The 19,596-nt window shown below is 50.1% G+C and overlaps 1 protein-coding gene across 3 annotated transcripts in view; it reads left to right on the top strand.

Annotated features, from left to right (window-relative positions):
• Window positions 1-19,596, top strand: part of UBR2 (ubiquitin protein ligase E3 component n-recognin 2) — a 1,393,714-nt gene that overhangs the window by 550,708 nt on the left and 823,410 nt on the right. For all 3 annotated transcript variants that reach the window (XM_085612829.1, XM_085612828.1, XM_085612830.1), the window contains one exon: window positions 17,959-18,081. In XM_085612829.1, coding sequence (XP_085468955.1) covers window positions 17,959-18,081 — 123 coding nt within the window. The remainder of the gene's footprint in view (window positions 1-17,958; window positions 18,082-19,596) is intronic.

Raw genomic sequence — 19,596 nt, 5'->3', positions numbered from 1 at the left:
AAACACTCGAGGGTGTTATTACACCCACAACGGAACAGAGCACCAATGGCTCTCATCCTGATGTGTCTCACATAATTCATGTGAACCCCACACCAGATGCCAATTGCATATTGTGCAAAACGAATAAACACGTGCGCAGAGATAGTACAGTGTTCCAACAGCTCGTATCACAGAGTTAGTCATGCACAAGTTCATTAGTGAAGACCTTCACGTCTGTCACATCTGTGCGCCCTGGGCTGTGTTAAAGCGTGACGCATCTGCCAGTCATTCTCAATAAAACAACAATGTGCTCTTTGAAGTGGCACACAGCTCAAAGCCACTAGAGCCTACGCGAAATGTAGGGGCGTGGTCTGCTGTCTCCGTGCTCTTAAAGTAAAAAAAAAACAAATGAAACCGAGCGCTGTGTCCCTGAAGTGGGCATCGCGCTCAGTATTAAAGCTTTAATTCCAAAAGGTCCTCACCATGGCGAGAGGAGCGCATACGCTGCTTTCGCCAGGCGAGACCGAAAAAAAAGGGGGGGAGCCTCATTCGGAGTAACATGAACCCCAATACAGTGAATCAAATGCAGCGACTGCCTGAAAGTCAGCTTCGAAGTAATGCAAAGTGGAGAACACCGTACGTAAATTATGCTTCGTCGACCGGGTAGGGACGAACCCCGACTGATCCGGAAGGACCAATATGGGAATAAGTGGCTGCAGCCTTGTGACGATAATTTTCGCCAGTATTTTGGCATCTATATTTATGATGGAAAGGGGACGGTAGGAGTTGCATCGATTAGCAGACTCACCAGGCTTGAGTAGCATAACCAGGAGGGCTTCTTTGAACAGCGGGGGCAGAGTGCCTCCATCATACGCCTCTGTAAAGACGTCCAAGAGTCTAGGAGCCAGGTCGTCCGTAGGCTTTGTAGAACTCACTAGGGAACCCATCCAAGCCTGCAGCTTTACAAGTGGGCAGAGACATAATCGCCATCTTAACATCCTCCACGTCAAAGGGCTGTGTGAAGTACTCTCTCTGGCCAAGAGACAGCCACCCTAATGCGACATCATCTAAATTAGTATGTATATCGTCAGCTGTGTCCTGCGTCTGGTTCCCATAGAGAGTGGAGTAGTAGTCTAGCACCACCTCGCCAATTTCAGGGTAAGTGTAGTGCGCCTGCCCTTCCTGATCTAGCATTTCTGTGATATGATCCTGACTGCGAGGAGCAGACAGTTTCTGAGCGAGCGAGCGACTAGGTCGAACCACCTCCCCATAGTATCGAGCGGTGGAACGTCGGGACCTGTGTGCCATTTCCTGGTCCACTATATTGTTGTGCTCCGTGACCAGCTTACGGATTTTAGCCAGAATGCTTGAGGCAGTGTTTTGGGCATACTCACGCTCCAGCGCTGAGATTTCGTCCACCAGTTTGTTTATACGCCGAAGCAGGTCCTTCAAGACCCTGGCCTGGGCCCCCATGCAGACGCCTTTGATGGTGACTTTAAACGCCTCCCACAAAACCCCAGCACTGTCCACCGAGCCAGCGTTTTCTCTAAAAGAGTTACTGATAGCTGCGCCTACTGTGCATCTGAACACCTGGTCTGTAAGGGAGGAGGGCTGTAGCCGCCATTGAAACGGAGGGCGCTCACATTCCTGAACCCGCATCTCCAACAGAACAGGGGAGTGGTCTGACAGTGTTTTGGCAAGATGGCGTATGTCCAGAACCCATGTACATGCAAGCTCCGGAAGGAGCCAATAGTCCAAGCGGGACCATGTGCCATGCACCATGGAAATGTATGTACTTTCTCGGGTGTCGCATGCGTCACACATCACGTACCGCTCCTGCAGCCAGGAACCCCAATAGCGCCTCAGAGGCCTCACTACGTCGTGCCAACCCGCTTCCCTGTCTATCCAGGTACCCGTCTAGACAGGCGTTAAAATCACCACCCCAGATCAGCTCAGCTGGAGGGAATTCCGAAATGCGGTGCCAAACATCAGCAAAAAAGGAAGTGTCATCAACATTTGGGCCGTAGATATTCACCAACAGTACCTCAGCGCCACCAAGGTGACCATGAACCAGCGCTACCCTGAGCATCAGTCTCCGTGTGTAGCACTGTGAATGGGACCCCTTTCTTCACCAATCTCATCACTCCCCGGGCATAAGAGGAATATGAGGAAGCTACTCACAGCCCAGCGGGAGCCAGTCTTCTCCGAATGCTGCGTAGGATGCGTCTCCTGCAAGAACGCCACCTGGACATCTAGTCTGTCTAAGTGCGCAAGGACGAACCGTATCTTCTTGGGACTATTTAAGCCGCGCACGTTCCATGTAAGGAACTTTACGTTACTGTTCTTGGAAGTGCAAGCGAAGATGTAATCAGTCGTGCGAGAGGGAGCATGGAAGTCAAACCACTTCAGCGACCCAAAGCCATCCCTACCCGAATTAAACACTCCCCAAAATGGAGAGCAAAGTGAACATAACTTTTGATGGGGAACACCCATGGGGGGAACACCAGAGTGCTACTACCCTCCCACCTAGTAGGAGTTGGCTGATCTGGGGAGAAGACATGTGCGAGGTTATACTAACAGTGACCAAAGTCAACGCATCTGAGATATCTAGTGCAGTAGAGGCTGCATTTCCAACAAAACAGCAGCTAGAGGAAAAGTATCACAGTGAACTCCTTTAGCATATATCCCTCAAAATGGAAAGCAATCAAGGAACGTGCTTCATCCCCGTACCAATTATCCTACACATGAGTGCCGGTAACTGGAAAGATTTCAATAAACAGTAGCAGCCACCCGACCGCCCGCCATGTTCTGCATTACATTGAAAGGGGAGTGACACATCTCAGTACATAAAATGAGGTCCAGGCACATCTAGAAATTTGAAGTCTAGGCCAGGGACGGGCCTCCCCGACCCAATCAGATCATGCAACCAGAATTTGGCTTAACCGCCCAGTAGTGTTCATTATCGTAGAGCAGGTCCAGATACATCGTCATAGCTCCTCTTAGACCTGGTCCACGGGCGTCGCAGACCTTCTCCGCTTCAGCTTCTTGACGTGCTCCATTGCTGCTTTGTGAGACGTGAACAATCCCAATCTGGGCCCACACGTAAGCGGGCTGGATATAGCATGGCATACGGAATGCCTTCAGACTGCAAGAATGTTTTAACTGTGCCAAACTCCCGCCTCGTTTACTGGATAGCCAATGTAAAGTCAGGGAAGGAGGACAGAGTGTTCCCCTGGTGATTAATCGTGCCCTTTTCTCTCGCAAGCCTCAAGATGGCATCTCGGTCCCGATAGTTCAATAGGTGAGCGATGATAGTGCGGGGCGCCAGGGACAGGCCTCGCAGCCAGCGAGTGATGGGCGCGCTCCACTATAAACATCGGAGAGAGATTTTCCGGGCCAAATATGTCCTTGACCAGGGACTCCATAAAGGTCTCCATCCTGCCAGTGTTGGTAGATTCGGGAAGGCCTGTGACGCGGATGTTGTTGCGGCGTGACCTCGCCTCCAAATCTTCATTTTTTGCTTGGATGATCGCTAACACTTTTTCCATTTGGAGTGCCTTGTCCGTCACTTCGCCGAGGCCATTTTCGTTAGAATCAGAGGCCGCCCTTTGCTGCGATTTAGTGGATTTTTCGTGCCTCAAACGTGAGGCAAGGCTGTGTCTTGACAGTTCTGCCCATGTTCGCTGCCGACAAACTGAAGGAGAGTCCCTGAGACCCGCAGCCAGCAGTTGTAGACGTAGTACTTCGCAGGCTCAGCGACCCACTCTCGGGTACAGCCACTCCCCGGGCAGCACAGATTTATCAGGTTCAACAGTCACAACTTGCACCAGGCACGAGAAGTATCAGCCCTTATAGGTGATCCAACGCGGAGCAGCCCAGTCCACAATGCCGCCGCTGTGTATACCAGTACTCCCACAGAGTTAATGCGCCTCTGTCCGCGCCTTCATTCACATAGTAGACCCAGGGGGCACCCGGTCTGGATGGTATGAGGGGGCCCAAAAGAAATCAGCTAGAGACCACAATGAGGGGGGCCCTCCCAGGTTAATCAGGGATATGGGTGCCGTTGCTGGGTGCGCCACTTCGCTTCAGCCACACTCACAGACCGCAGCTCGCATAGAGCAGCCGTGCGCTCCAGCCCCCACCCACCGCTGCAGCTGAGGACTAGGAGCCCGGCCGCTCCCCACTTACCACCACTTGCAGTCGGCTCCTTCAGTCTTCCGTTCCTCGGGCGCAAACACTGCAGGGGCCCGGCGCGTCTCCAGCCGAGTGCCCAGCCTGCATCGGTCTATGCAGTGAGGTAGGCCACGGATCGTCAAGCACAACAGAGCGCACAACTGCAGTCCGGGTCGCCCCCCTTCACAGCACAGCAGGTGAGGGTCCAAAACAAAATGTTGGATCTTCCCTTTGACGGAGAGGCGCTCTTTGGGAAGCACATTGATGATGCGCTCCAGGATATTAAGAAAGACACGGAGACTGCAAAATCCTTAGGGACTCCACAATACCGCAAGGTCCCCTTTCGCGGGGGGGCCAGAGGTAGAGGCTTTCCTTCCTACTGAGGAGGATACCAACAACAACGGTATTCTTCATATACATCAACATCTCAATCTTACCGCCCCCAATATAACCAGCGGCAGGGTCAATCATCCTCTTTCTCTAGATCTAACAACAGGAAGACAAGGGCGCCAGGGGAAGAACTCTTCTAAGCGTCAATAGCGGCTTGCTGGCTCTAACTACTGTACCTTCTCCTCCTGTTACACCAGTAGGAGGCAGAATATCACATTCTGTAGTAGGGGATCTCTGTGTATAGTCATAATCTAGTGAATAGTCCCGCCCATGTGCGCGGACCCCGGAGCAATAAAAAATAATCTCTAAAAGGTGACAAATCATGCAGACCTGCATACACCTTTAAGAGAGAATTTAATTTAAAGACAGATAATGCAGCCTATACCCACAGGCTACACTGTCCAGTACTTCAACTAGAATTCCACCAATATCCACAAACAGCACTGCCTGTCCAGTTTTTCTCCACATAGGAAAAAACCCTGTCTCTACCAGCAAAAGCCTCTGGAATGATAGAGAGGAAGGAGTGGACAGACAAGCCCCATAGGCTGCCATTATGTGGCTTGGAACAGGATACTGTGCCTTTAAGAAAACTTTCCAGTTTTCCAGAACTTTCCCCAGTATCCCAGAATGCCCAGCAGGTCCCATTTACTTTCAGTTCTTTTTTCCGGCTCCTGCTAGCAGGACCCTGGAGCATTGAGCTCTCCCTTTTTCAAGGTTTTCATTGAGATTTTGGCAATTTTTGTCACTTTTTCTTGTGTTTAGTAGCTGGTACTGTCAACATGCCTGGCTTGTTCGACAAGTGCCCGGAGTGTGGTCGAAAGAAGGCTAAAACTGACCCACACGAGGTGTGCATAGCTTGCCTTCCCCAGTCCCACGTGCCTGAAAGCTGTACCATCTGCCACTCGTTTTCAGCCAGGACCCTGAGGGACAGGATGAAGAGCAGACTTCAAGCTCTGGAGGAGCGAAGACTGAAGGCACCAGGTGGGTCTGGAGGGGCTGATTTGGCCCATACTGAGGCCTCTGGGGGGCTCCCCAGGGGCAGGAAGACCGGTAAGCGCTCCCGCTCCCCGTCGACGTCGAGGGCGTCGACGGCGACGTCGAGGAGGATGACCACCGTCTGTTCGCCGTCTCCCCAGGGCTCTGGGGAGAAGCGGCGTCGACGATCGCCGTCGAGGGACCTGAATAGGCCGCCGTCGACTACATCGGCGTCGTCGGCGACGACGCCATCTTCGGCTTCGTCCAGCGGTCGACGTCGAGTGAAGACCCGGCGTCGGCGGTCGGCGTCGAGGGATCGCTGCTCGCCGTCGATGAAGAGAAGGAGGTCGCCGTCGAGGCGGAGGTCGCCGTCGAGGCGGAGGTCGCCGTCGAGGCGGAGGTCACCGTCGAGGCGAAGGTCGCCGTCGAGGCGAAGGTCGCCGTCGAGGCGGAGATCGACGTCGAGACAAAAGTCGACGCCGAAGAAGAGATCGACGCCGAGAAGATCGCCGTCGAGGCACAGGTCGACGTCGAGGAGAAGATCGACGTCGAGGAAGAGAGAGTCGCCGGGATCGGTGTACTCGGTGGTGTATACCCCGCCTCGGATGCCTCCGTCGCCTCCTCCTCTCCCACCTCTGCCACCGCCTCCTCCACCGCCGCCACCTCCTCCACCACCGTCTCCACCTCCGCCACCGCCTCCTCCGCGGCCGCGGACTCTGTCTCCGCCACCCCAGCCTCTGTTGCTGCCACACACTCCTGCGGGACCGCCGCCGGTCCCCCCGAGGTCGGTTTCCCTTCCACGGTACCCGACTCCGCCGCAGGGGACCCCGAAGCCACGACGCCCACGGTCGCCTGGACCAGCGAGACCGGCGGACAGGCCTAAGCCGAAGAGGTCGCGCTCCCGCTCTCACAGGAGGCGACGATCGCGGAGCCGAGGGCGATCCTCGTCAGACTCTAGACGACGCCGCAGGAGGTATAGGTCCAGGTCGCGCTCCTCGGACAGGGACCTTTCCCCGACGCTGTCGGACTCCCCGGGGACTAGGGTGTCGCCGGTGGATGACTTGGTCTCGTTCCAGGAGGTGCTGTTGCGAGGGGCTGCGAAGCTGAATATCACGGTGACGGTTCCAACACCCACGACGTCCGTGATATTTGAGACGCTTCATAAAAGACACTTGTCTCGCCCCCTCCTGCCTCTCGTGCCTGGACTGGTGGAACCAGCCTTGGAACTGTTCCTCACTCCCGCAACAGCGAAGGCCGCTCCGTCCAGGCTCATGAAGAAATATAGGGCCCCGGAGTCGGATCCGTCCTTTTTGAGAGGGGACCCGAAGCTGGATTCGGTTATCGTGACGGCGGCGAGAAAACAACATGCGACCGCCCCGGCCTCCACGGTGCCACCGGACAAGGAAAGCCGCTGGCTGGACTCTGCGGGCAGGAAGGTGTGTGGCACCGCCGCCACCACGATGAAGGCGGCGAGTGCAGGGGCGTTATTGGGCCGTTACGACTGGGCCCTGTGGGAATCCCTGCAGCAATATGCGGACCTCCTGCCACGAGACAAGAAGGAGGACTTCTTGGAGACGGTGCGCGAAGGCATGCTGGTTTCTAACCAAACGATCAGCGCAGCGGCGGATGTATCGCTATTGGCCGCCCACGCCTACTGTCATGGCATCCACCAGCGGCGCCATTCCTGGTTGCGCCTGACGTCCCTCAAGCCGGAGGCGCAGCAGAGAGTGGCCAACCTGCCCTTCTCGGGGGAAACCCTGTTCGGGAAGCATGCGGACGATGAAATGGCCCGCATGAAGGCTGAAGCGGAAACCCTGACGGCCGTCGGGTTAGAGAAGGCCGAGAAAAAGAAACGACCGTTCCAGAGGAGGTTCGGGTCGTCGGGCCGAGGGCATGGGCAGGGCTCGGGACAGCAGCAGCCACAACAGCAGCAGTTCCGCAAGCCCTTCCAGAAGCGCCAGAGGGGTAGAGGAGGCCAGCAGGCTACTACCACAAACAAGGGCCCGGCCGGGTCTCGGCCCTGAGCTGTTACTTCCCCCTCAACCGTTACCCACTCCAGTGGGGGGAAGCATCCAATTTTTTCCGGCAGAGTGGAGAAAAATTACTCAGGACAAGTGGGTGCTGAATATTGTTTGCAATGGATACAGTCTTCGGTTCATCAGCCCGCCTCCAGCGATTCCGCCGGTCAGCTCTCGCTTCCAGCTGAGGGAGCTCCAGGCGGAGGCAGACATCTTGTTGAGAAAAAAGGCGGTAGAAGAAGTACCTTTGTCTCAAAGGGGAAGAGGTCTGTACTCTCGGTTCTTCCTCGTTCGCAAGAAGGACAAGAACGAGTTCAGGCCCATTCTGGATTTGCGACAAGCAAACAAGTGGATTCGCAGAGAGAAGTTTCGCATGCTATCGTTGCACCAGATTTACCCTCAGCTGCAACGGGGAGACTGGCTCTGTGCCGTACTTTCATGTGCCCATAGCACGGAAGCACAGGAAGTTCCTGCGATTCCAAGTCGGCGCCAATCACTATCAATACACAGTACTGCCATTCGGGCTAAAGTCTGCTCCCAGGACTTTTTCGAAGTGCATGGCGGTGGTGGCGGCACACCTGCGGAGGAACAAGGTGTTTGTCTACCCGTATCTGGACGATTGGCTGATCAAGGCGTCATCCTTCGAGGAAGCGCAAGAACACTTCCGATGGACGTGCGAGCTCTTGAACAAGCTGGGGTTACACGTCAACATGTCCAAATCGGTCCCGTCTCCGGTACAGTGCATACAGTACCTGGGGGCCTCCATAGATACGAGGTCAGCAAGCGTGTCTCCTTCGGAGGAGAGACGGTTATCACTCCTTCGGAAGGCTCAGGACCTCAGGACTGCTCCATCGACGACTGTGAGGAAGGTGTCGTCTCTACTGGGATCGATGGCCTCCTGTATCTTCCTCACTCCGCACGCACGCCTACACATGCGACCACTGCAGGAGTGCTTGGAGGATCAGTGGGATCAGAGGACAGGCTCTTGGGACGACAAGATCCGACTGTCTCTACATGCTCGTCAGTCTCTGAAGTGATGGTGTTCGGCGGAAAACCTCCTCCAGGGGGTTCCCTTCCACAAGGACATTCCCACGACGAATGTGGTGACGGATGCTTCTCTCCAGGGCTGGGGTGCGCATTCCGGGGACCTGCAGATTCAAGGGAAGTGGTCTCCCTTAGAATCGACGTACCACATCAATTTCCTGGAACTCAGAGCTGTCTTCCTGGCACTGAAGGCTTTCCTTCCGTCCTTCCAGACCAACTCGCTGCTGATACAGACGGACAATACAACCACGATGTATTACCTCAACAAGCAGGGGGGGTCGAGATCGCGCACTCTGTCGCAGGAGGCGCAGGCGATCTGGCGCTGGCTGCTGGCCCGAGGACTGACGATTACGGCCACGCATCTGCCAGGGGTGCAGAATGCTCAGGCGGACGCCTTGAGCAGGCTGATTCAGGAAAACCACGAATGGGTCATAAACGACGAAGTACTAGGAGAAGTCTTCGCAAGGTGGGGGACTCCAGACGTAGATCTGTTCGCCACCGCCGAAAACAGCAAATGCCGAGACTTCGCATCCAGGTACTACCAGCGGGGGACGCTGGGGAATGCGCTATGGATCGATTGGTCGAACAGCTTTCTGTACGCTTTTCCACCCATTCCCCTGATTCCGGCGGTGCTCATCAAGCTGTCCCAGTCCAGGGCACGGATGATCCAGATCGCCCCGGAGTGGCCCAGGCAGTGGTGGTTCACGGACCTTCTTCACCGGTCTCTCCTTCCTCACATGCGATTGCCGTGCAGGCCGGACCTTCTCACGAAGTTCGGGGGGCGGATGGTGCACCCCAACCTCTCGTCTTTGAGTTTGGCGGCATGGCTCCTGAAATAGTGCAATATGGTCATCTGAATCTACCAGACGATTGTATGGACATTCTGAAGGAGTCTAAGCGACCTTCCACTAGGACATCCTATGCTTACAAGTGGAAGAGGTTCTGTATCTGGTGTAAGTCCAAGAACTTTGATCCGACAACATGTAAGGAAGATGTCATCCTTCCATACCTTTTGCATCTGGCGCAGTCTGGCCTTAATTTCCATTCCATTAAGGTTCATCTGGCTGCTTTGACTGCTTACAGGAAGTGCCCTTCACAGACGTCCTTCTTTCAGATTCCTGTGGTCAAGGATTTTTTGGAAGGCTTGAAGAAGGTGTTCCCTCCTGTCAGACTTCCCTCGCCTTCTTGGGACTTGAATGTGGTGCTGTCCAGACTGATGAGAGAGCCTTTTGAACCTATTCACAAGGCTTCATTGCAGCACCTATCCTGGAAGGCGGCGTTCCTGGTGGCCATTACATCGGCCCGCAGGGTGAGTGAACTTCAGGCATTATGTTGGCAAGAACCTTATACTGTGTTTCATGCTGCTAAGGTTGTGATGCGTACTCACCCTAAGTTCCTTCCTAAGGTTATCTCTGACTTTCATGTCAATCAAACCATAACTTTACCTACGTTCTTTCAGAATCCCTCTTCACCAGCGGAAAGGGCTCTCCATTCCCTGGATGTCCGTAGGGTGTTGAAATTTTATCTGGATAAGACCAAGGATATTCGTAGGTCTGACCAATTGTTTGTTAATTATGGCTCTGTCAGGACTGGTCTTGCGACCTCTAAGCAGTCCATCTCTCGGTGGATTGTGTCCTGCATACAGTTGTGTTATCAAAAAGCTAATAAGACCTTAGGGGGTAAACCTAAGGCTCATTCCACCAGGGGCAAAGCTGCCACGACGGCTTTGCTGCGTAATGTTCCGATTGCGGAAATCTGTAAGGCGGCCACTTGGAAGTCGGTCCATACTTTTGCTGCGCATTACTGTCTGGACACGGATGCCAGGGCAGATGCTCAGGTTGGGCAGGCTTCGCTGCGAAATTTGTTCGCACAGTAGTGGTAGTGTCTTGTGTGTTCTCCACCGCTTTTGTTGTGTGGGGATGGGCTTGCCATTCTATTCACTAGATTATGACTATACACAGAGATCCCCTACTACAGAAGGAGTAGTTTCTTTTCTGTAACTCCAGTTCTGTAGTAGGGGTATCTCTGTTATAGTCATAAGCGCCCGCCCTCCTCCCCGGTGGAGAGATAATTATTCATATGAAGAATGCTACAGGTCTGGCGTGCTACGCCTTCAAAAAGAACTGAAAGTAAATGGGACCTGCTGGGCATTCTGGGATACTGGGGAAAGTTCTGGAAAACTGGAAAGTTTTCTTAAAGGCACAGTATCCTGTTCCAAGCCACATAATGGCAGCCTATGGGGCTTGTCTGTCCACTCCTTCCTCTCTATCATTCCAGAGGCTTTTGCTGGTAGAGGCAGGGTTTTTTCCTATGGGCACAGTACGGAATCCGCCCTGATCAAATCCATGGAAGATATCAGGCAGGTGATGGATACAGGGGGCAGAGCAGCTCTGATCCTATTAGACCTCTCGGCAGCCTTCGATACGGTCCACCATAAGCTTCTGGTGGACCGGTTGAGGGCTTGTGGAATTCAGGGGAAGGCTTTAAAAATTTTACAAGCATTCCTGTCTGACAGATCTCAGACAGTGGCGCTGGGCGGCCACGAATCTCACTCCTTTGTGCTTCCTTGCGGAGTTCCCCAGGGGTCTTCGTTGAGCCCAACCCTTTTTAATGTATATGTGTCCACCCTCGCCCCGGTGATTCGATCATTCGGCTTTCAACTTACGGCGTACGCCGATGATACACAGATCGTGGTGTCCCTCCTTCCCGGAAATACAGAAAATACCGCTGACAGATTCAGAAACTGCATGCTTGAAGTTGGCCGCTGGATGGCACAAAGTTGCCTTAAGCTGAACTCTTCAAAAACCGAGGTTCTGCTCTTTGGTGACAGAGACAACTTTTGGTCCCCGAGATGGTGGCCAGACGAACTGGGACCTCTCCCAGATCCGGTGGACAAAGTGAAAAATCTCGGTATTCTGGTGGATACCTCCCTGACCTTTAAAGCCCAGGTGAATGCTCTTTCCTCCTCCCTCCATTTCATACTCAAAACCATCAGGAAAATACTACCTTATCTTGAGAAGAAACACAGGAAAACAATAGTTACGGGTCTAGTGCTTTCACGCCTAGACTACTGTAACAGCCTGATGTTAAACGCCCAGCAGAGCGTATTAAGTAAACTCCAGCTTCTGCAAAATGCAGCCGCTCGTCTTATCACTGACACACCCAAATTTGCCTCGGTTTCTCAGGAGCTGGGTAAGCTTCATTGGTTGCCGGTCCGTAAAAGAATCATTTTCAAGGCAGTCTGTATGGTCTTTAAGGCCCTCCACGATTCGGGACCTCGGCACTTGAAATCCCTTTTCCGCTGGCACAAACCAGCAAGAACTCTGAGGTCAGGACAACTGGCGCTGGTCACGGTCCCCAGAATTAAAAGAGCTCGCTGGGGAGGCAGGAGTTTCTCTCTTGGGGCCGCAGAGGCCTGGAATAAACTTCCCCTTGCGCTTAGACAAATCCAGAATCTGATGGCCTTTAGAAAAGCTCTAAAAACATGGCTCTTCACTCAGTAAGCACGCTTCAACACACCAGTTTATCTTTCTAGCGCCAGGACACCTCCGGGTATCAGAGCGCTCTACAAATGTGCAAAATAAATGTGGAGAAAAACTGGACAGGCAGTGCTGTTTGTGGATATTGGTGGAATTCTAGTTGAAGTACTGGACAGTGTAGCCTGTGGGTATAGGCTGCATTATCTGTCTTTAAATTAAATTCTCTCTTAAAGGTGTATGCAGGTCTGCATGATTTGTCACCTTTTAGAGATTCTTTTTTATTGCTCCGGGGTCCGCGCACATGGGCGGGACTATTCACTAGATTATGACTATAACAGAGATACCCCTACTACAGAACTGGAGTTACAGAAAAGAAACTACTCCTTACTTCCACAACTGGCGACAAATCACATCGGATCGTTGGGTTCTGAAAATCATTCAATACGGACATACATCTGGAGTATGTCCAGGCACCGCCTCCCAAGCCCCCTCGCACCACCGAGTCAAAACATCTTCATCTTCTATGTTTGGAAGTCCATCAAATGCTCTTAAAAGGGGCGATAGAGCCGGTTCCTCTCTCTCTGCGGGGAGAGGGTTTCTACTCCCGGTTCTTCCTGATTCGGAAGACCTTAGAGAAGTGGCGCCCTACTCTAGATCTGTGGGAGCTCAACACCTATCTCATCAATCAGTTGTTTCGAATGGTTTCCTTGTAGGACATCCTTCGACTCCTCAACTCAGGAGATTACATGGCCACATTGGATTTAGAGGACACATACTTTCATATACCCATCCATCCAGCCCACAGGAAGTTCCTTCGCTTCACAGTAGCCAAGAGCCACTTTCAGTTCAAAGTCCTGCCATTTGGACTCAGATCTGCTCTGCGGATCTTTACAAAGGTACTAGCTCCCATGGCAGCTTTTCTGCGAAAGCAACAGCACCAGGTTTTCCCTTACCTGGACGACTGGTTGCTAAAGGCTTTTCTTCCAAGCACGCGGCAGAGTAATCAGTTGCGGCGTGCGCACACCTTTTTGACAATCTAGGTCTTACTCTCAACACGGAAAAGTCGACTCTGTGTCCATCCAGACCAGCCCGGTTCCTGGGAGCCATTCTGAACACGTCCCTCAACAAAGCCTTTCAGACCCTGGAGAGACAAGAAAAGCTGATGGTCATGGCCTGTCGGCTTCTAAGAAAACAGTCACTTTCAGTTCACCTCTACAAGTCCCTCCTAGGGACCATTTCTTCCTGCATTCCTCTAATTCCTCACTGCAGATTACAGATGCTCCCTCTCCAGGAGGAGCTAGACTAGCAGTGGCGACAAGTGGACGGGTGCTTCGAGGACAAGATCTTCGTTACCGTGTCCATGAGAGAGGTCGCATCATGGTGGATGAATGAGGAAAACATTTCTCAGGGTCTCTCCTTCAAGGTCACCCCAGCTCCTCACATAATAACTACAGATGCCTTGCTGGAGGGCTGGGTAGCGATCTTGCAAGACCTTCACGTAAGCGGCCGTTGGCTGCCCCAACATCGTCTTCTACATATCAATCTGCTGGAGCTCAGGGCGATTCGCGTGGCATTACAGGCTTTTGTCCCACATAGAGCAGTCTGCAGTCCTGGGACAAATGGACAATACCACGGCCATGCATAACATAAACAAAGAGGTCTCGTCTTTTGTCAAAAGAAGCTCAGACAATCTGGGAGTGGGCGATCCAACATGGGATATCGCTAAAAGCAGAGCATCTTTCCGGGGTTCTCAACGAGTCGGCGGACACACTGAGCAGACTGAAATCAGTCAGCCATCAATGGGAACTGGACCAGTCCACTCTGGAACAGGTTTTTCGCCTATGGGGCAGGCCGTCCATAGACCTCTTTGCCAAGTCAGAGAACGAGAAATGCCTAGTCTACGCAAGCAGGCTCCACCATCTGGGATCATTGGGAATGCGCTTTCGATGGCCTGGTCAGGCGCCTTTGTTTACGCTTTTCCCCCCATTCCGCTGACCCCCAGACTTCTCAGGAAGCTCAAAATGTAGCCTTGCAAAATGATTTTGATAGCTCCTGCGTAGCCCCGCCAATTTTGATTCACAGAGCTGCATCTGCTCTCCCTGGAGCGTCCACTTCCTCTGCAGCCGATTCCTTCACTGCTGACAATGTCCCAGGGCCAAGTCTGGCATCCGGATCCTTGATTCCTGCAGTTATTAGCATGGCTCCTGAGCACCGAGAATTTCTTGTTTGATCCTCTCGGCAGAATGTAAAGACATACTTTATCAGGCACAGGCTCAAAGTACCAACAAGACATACCGGCTAAAGTGGAAGCGTTTCTGCCTTTGGTGCCAGCAGGAGGGCATTCATCCTCTTTCTTCTGCACCGCATGAAGTTCTTCCTTACATTCTTATGCTAGCAAAGGCAGGGCTGGCTCACTCCTCCTTCAAAGTGCATCTTGCCACCATCTCTCACTTCAGACGCACATCTTCTGGTCCTTCCCTCTGGTCGGCAAGGATAATTAAACAATTTCTCAAGGGCATTTTTAGAATTTTCCCTCCAGTCAAGCCTCCGCCACCTCTTTGGCACCTTAATTTGGTTCTCACCCAGCTAATGAAGCATCCCTTTGTTCATCGGGCGGACTTAAAATTCCTCTCCTGGAAGGTGGCTCTTCTGCTAGCCTTAACTTCGGCTGGGAGAGTAGGTGAATTGCAGGCACCCACCATTCAGGAACCTTTTCTCCCATTTAAAAAGGAGACAGTGATACTCCGTACCAACCCGAAGTTTATACCAAAGGTGCCTTCAGACTTTCATTTGAATGAGCCGGTTATACTCAAAAAAAAAAATTCCCACAACCTACTACTCCAGCAGAAAAAGCACTTCACTCACTGGACATTCAACGGTGCTTAAAATTCTACTAAGGACTTCAGGAAGTCACCCCAGCTCTTTGTGCCTTTCAGCACCCCTCGTAAGGGGTTTCCCATTTCCAAACAGGGGATTGCGCATTGGATTACCAGCGCTATCCAGTATAGTCACCGAGCAGCGGGTAAGCCCCTTGGAGGCCGGGTCCGTGCTCACTCCACGAGGACGGTTTCTTCTTCCACAGCCCTCTTTGCTGGAGTTCCTATCCGGGAGATCTGCAGAGCAGCGACCTGGAGCAGTACTCATACATTTACAAGACATTACTGTCTGAATTCTTCAACGCATAGTGACACAGCTGTAGGCCAGGCAGTCCTGAGGAACCTCTCATTAAGTGGTGAGCTTTCCCTTCCAACCCTCCTTCCGTCTTTATATCTAAGCTATTTGCACATTTTTTAACTTCATTTGCTTGTTTCTTACTGTTTCCTTATGTTTATAATGTGTTTATTTACCATTGTTTGTGTGATTATGGTGAATTGGCTACTTCTCTTTTTCAAGCCTATTGCTATTAATGTCTCGTGGCTTTCGGTTTTAATAATCAAGAATGGTCAAAAAGGAATCAAGGTTCAAAAAATGTGCTCGTAACTGCTAGCTACTCTGATTCAAGCATGTTCCAATACTGGAGGAAGAAACCAAGTTACTTACCTGTAACTTTAGTTCTCCAGTATTGGAAACTTTCATAGATTCCCATGCGACCCACCCTCCTCCACTGGGAAAGCTCGACCTTCAGCATCTTCAGTTATATGGTTAAACAATGGCTCAGAAAATCTGAGGGTCTGGGGTTCTCTTAGGAAGGTTCTAGAGGGTGAAGCTGATCTGATTGGTTGTTCATTTTATTTGGTCTCTTTTACAAGAAGAGGTGGCTATGTTACAAAACTAGAATGGGCCTAGGCCTAGTATTCTTTTTTTGTAATGGTTTCTATTGCTATTTTATGTATACCGGGGACTCCAATCTCCACAATGGGGAATGATTCAAGCATGGGAATCTATGAAAGTTTCCAATACTGGAGAACTAAAGTTACAGGTAAGTAACTTGTTTTCTTATACACTGCACTTTACATTTAAAGAAAACTGGATTTGTTAGTCCCTATGTTTAAGGACTTGTGTACAATTTTAGAGTTTAACAACCATTACTGACTTCTGAATACTATGATTAGTTCTTTGGTACACTTTCTATTTTAGTCTAGCTATGCAATTTACTTCGGGAGAAGGATTTGTGAATTGCGTCGATGATTCACTTTTTAAAAGATGTGTAGCATTTTGAACTAATTTTGTAATGATTTTTATCAATCAACAAATGCAAATATTTTATTTACCCTTCAAACAGTTACTTATCTAGTTCCGGAGCAGTGAATAAAGGCAAAGTTGAGGGCGTTACTTAGGGACTTTCATGGAAATAGTAGAACGTGTTTGAATGTTATGAACTACCAGTTTTTTCCAAGTTCTCTTGGGAAATGTAGTTTTATGGGATTGCTTCATTGTTTAACTGCTGCTGTTAAAAATTAAGTAAAGGTAGAAGGCATAATCCTCATCTCCGGATATGGCATAAAATGTCATTTTTTTGTGTGTGTGTTTGAGCCAGAATCATAACTTTTAGCTGTGTTTTTTCATTGTATATGTAATGCACACACATTCCATGGAAGTGAAAATATATGTGACCCAATAAGACATTATTTAAAGCAACTGTACTAATGAACGTGCTTTTACACGTTTGTTACTAAATTGCGAAGGTCAAATGAGAGTTTACTAGCACAGTACAGCAAATTTAACACGAGAAAAAACTTTTTACTGCCTCACATATTGTATGTAAAATATTTTACACAGAGAAGCAACTCTGTTAATAGTCACGATCTATTTTTTATAAACATTGTTTTTAATATCTGAATATACGTGGAAATATATACGCTAACACACTCTAATGTTCGTGGCAGTTAAAGCTGCTGCACAGCTTGTTTCTCTCAGGGTTTTGTCTCCTGCATCGTAGTGTCCCATAGTCCACATGTGTGTGGAGCCTGCACGTTGCTCCTGCCATTCAATCAGCTGATTGCGTTATACTAGCAAAGATAATTGCAAACAAACGTGTTAACAGTTAAGTAACCTGGGAAAATACTCCTGCACTCCCACCCCCAACCACCCGGCTCATCCCCTTCTGGCCCTCGTGTGCTGACAAAAGCCGGATTGAGCATATGTCCTGTTTCCCCCCCACAAGCTAATTTCAGTGTTTTCCGCAGTCATACAGAGTAGAAGTGTCTGCTCTAGTCTCATCCCACTGGGTGTACTCCTGGTCCGTGAGGAGATTGTGTTCAGCTCAGCGGTTCACTAAAAAGCTGAAAAAGGTCTTCCCACTGGTCTACAATAGGGTATTTACACAGTACCAATCTTTTCTCTGTCCGAAGGGTTATCCCCACTGCCACTGCCCATTTCCTCACCTCCTACTTCTAGGCGGGCCTCCAGGAGATTTCCAATGCATTATAGTCACAATGTCTCTAAAGTGGTATTTTACCTTCCTGCACAAATTAAACCCCTTGCATCTGGTTTTGGGTAAGTACCTTTTGTTAAAACAAATTCACACACAAAAATGCCATGGCTTAAACCTTCTATGCAGATGCACAAAGCTTATTATCATTGTTAAGGAAGAGGAGAGGCATCATGATCCACTTGAGGCTTTGTCCCTCCTCACAATGTTAATAGCAGATCACACACTGCACATCTGTGTGCTCCTCTTCAGTAATCACTGGTATGTTATGCTTCTGGGCACTTGGTTCCTACGTAAAGTGCCCTTAAATTCTGTGAGCACTACAGAAACTACCACTGTGATATACCATTGTGTCACTCTTGCTCATCCCCAACCTCATTCTTTTATTAACTCCTTTCCTCTGACACCTATTGTTCCTTCCTTTACGTCGCAGCCCTTTCAAACAGCTTCAGGAGGGAAGAGGGCACTATACAAAAATTGACTTGAGGTAACTCTTGATTCAATACTAATACCATGTTTTGTTTTTTAGGCTGGTGCCTCTATGATGGATCCCAACCATTTCCTTATGATAATGCTTAGTCGCTTTGAGCTTTATGAAATATTTAGCACACCAGATTATGGAAAGAGGTTTAATTCTGAAAGTACCAACAAGGTAATGTACATTTTTTCCAAAGTAGTTGTTTACGTTCAATGTTAACTGTTGAATTTTTATGCTTAGTGTTTTGCTTAGTGCTCAAATAATAAATGAGGTAAATAGCAACAAGAACAAAATATAAATGTCACAAACATTTTGGGTGAGTGAGATAGTCTTGCTGTTATGATAAATGATAAAAACACATACACTCGTTATATATACATAACTTACAGCAAATGTTGGAGAGCTAGCGTTATGCATGTATGATTAGGGAACAGTGAGAGAATAATCACGATTTTCCTCTTGCCTAAAAAGTTCTGCATTAACTTCAGTCTTGAATGTGGTGAGTGAGTGGGTAGAACACAGACTAAGAGCAACTTCTGGTAAAGTGGTCCAAGTAGGTTGAGTTGTTGGAACCTCAGAGCTGTCCAGTGCGGTCTGGGAGTGACGATTTCTTTTTAGCTTTGTTGAGCGAAGGTGGCTAGACAAGTGTTATATATTGGGTAAGTATTGGTCAAGAATGTGAGGCATAGTTTTTTTTTAACACAATTTTTTATTGAATTCACGGGTATGCATCCAAAGTATACATTTCAACATGTCTTTTGCCGTTAAACCATTGTATAAGCCCAGTATACATCGGTATATATGATATCATACAAATACATGAATCGAATAAACAAGCATATCGTATTCGTCCTCGGCTAGGTTATGGGTGTACCTATAAACCAATTTGCATGATACAGTATACATGGTTATGTCTTTCAATTGTCTTTTATCCTCCCGATAACAAACCCCTGTAATCCCTCTCTCAGTACAACCCACCCCAAAAAGTAAACTTTACTTAAAACTTTGCCGCCGTTACTCAATCGCCCCGTCCAGGCAGGATGCCCTGTGGGGCAAATATGCTGAAACTGAAAAAGAGGGCCCAGGAAAGGGATAGATGGAGAGGAAGGACCAGGAACTGTGAATAAATAGGGGCGAAGGGGACAACATGCATGTCCAAGCCACAACATATTTGAGAATCAGGCACTGCTTGTTTGGTCAGTCAGCGTGTCCTGGGGACCTACTGTGTCCTCATCCATGTCTGCTTTAAACTGTTCTAATAACTGAGCCCACTTGAGAGAGATCGGCTTCTTTCTCAATCCCCTATTCCTCACGCCGAAGCGCTTCCCCCTCAACCATGGCCCATCTAATGATCTACTCCCTCCATTTGCCCTCTCGTGGCGCCGTGCGGGATTTCCAGTGCTGTGTAAACAATCGTTTAGCAAGCATCAGGAAGCGGCTCAGCGAGAGAGAGGAAAAAGGCCCAGCAAACACGCCTCCACGGTTGTCAAAGGAGAGCGTCCTGTCAGTTGGGATAGACCCCGAGTGACCTCCGTCCAAAATCACCCCAAGGTAGGGCACGTCCATAACATGTGGGTAGAATCTGTGAGTTGATGTGAACATCTTGGGCAGTCAGCAGAGGCAGCGGGGTACATCCTCTAAATTGCTAGCGGTGTGAGGCAGGCCCTGTGTAATATTAATAGTGGTATT

The sequence above is a fragment of the Triturus cristatus genome, chromosome 6 (assembly GCF_964204655.1).
Source record: "Triturus cristatus chromosome 6, aTriCri1.1, whole genome shotgun sequence".
In the NCBI taxonomy this organism is placed as follows: domain Eukaryota; kingdom Metazoa; phylum Chordata; class Amphibia; order Caudata; family Salamandridae; genus Triturus; species Triturus cristatus.
This window is presented reverse-complemented; position numbering and strand designations above follow the sequence as displayed.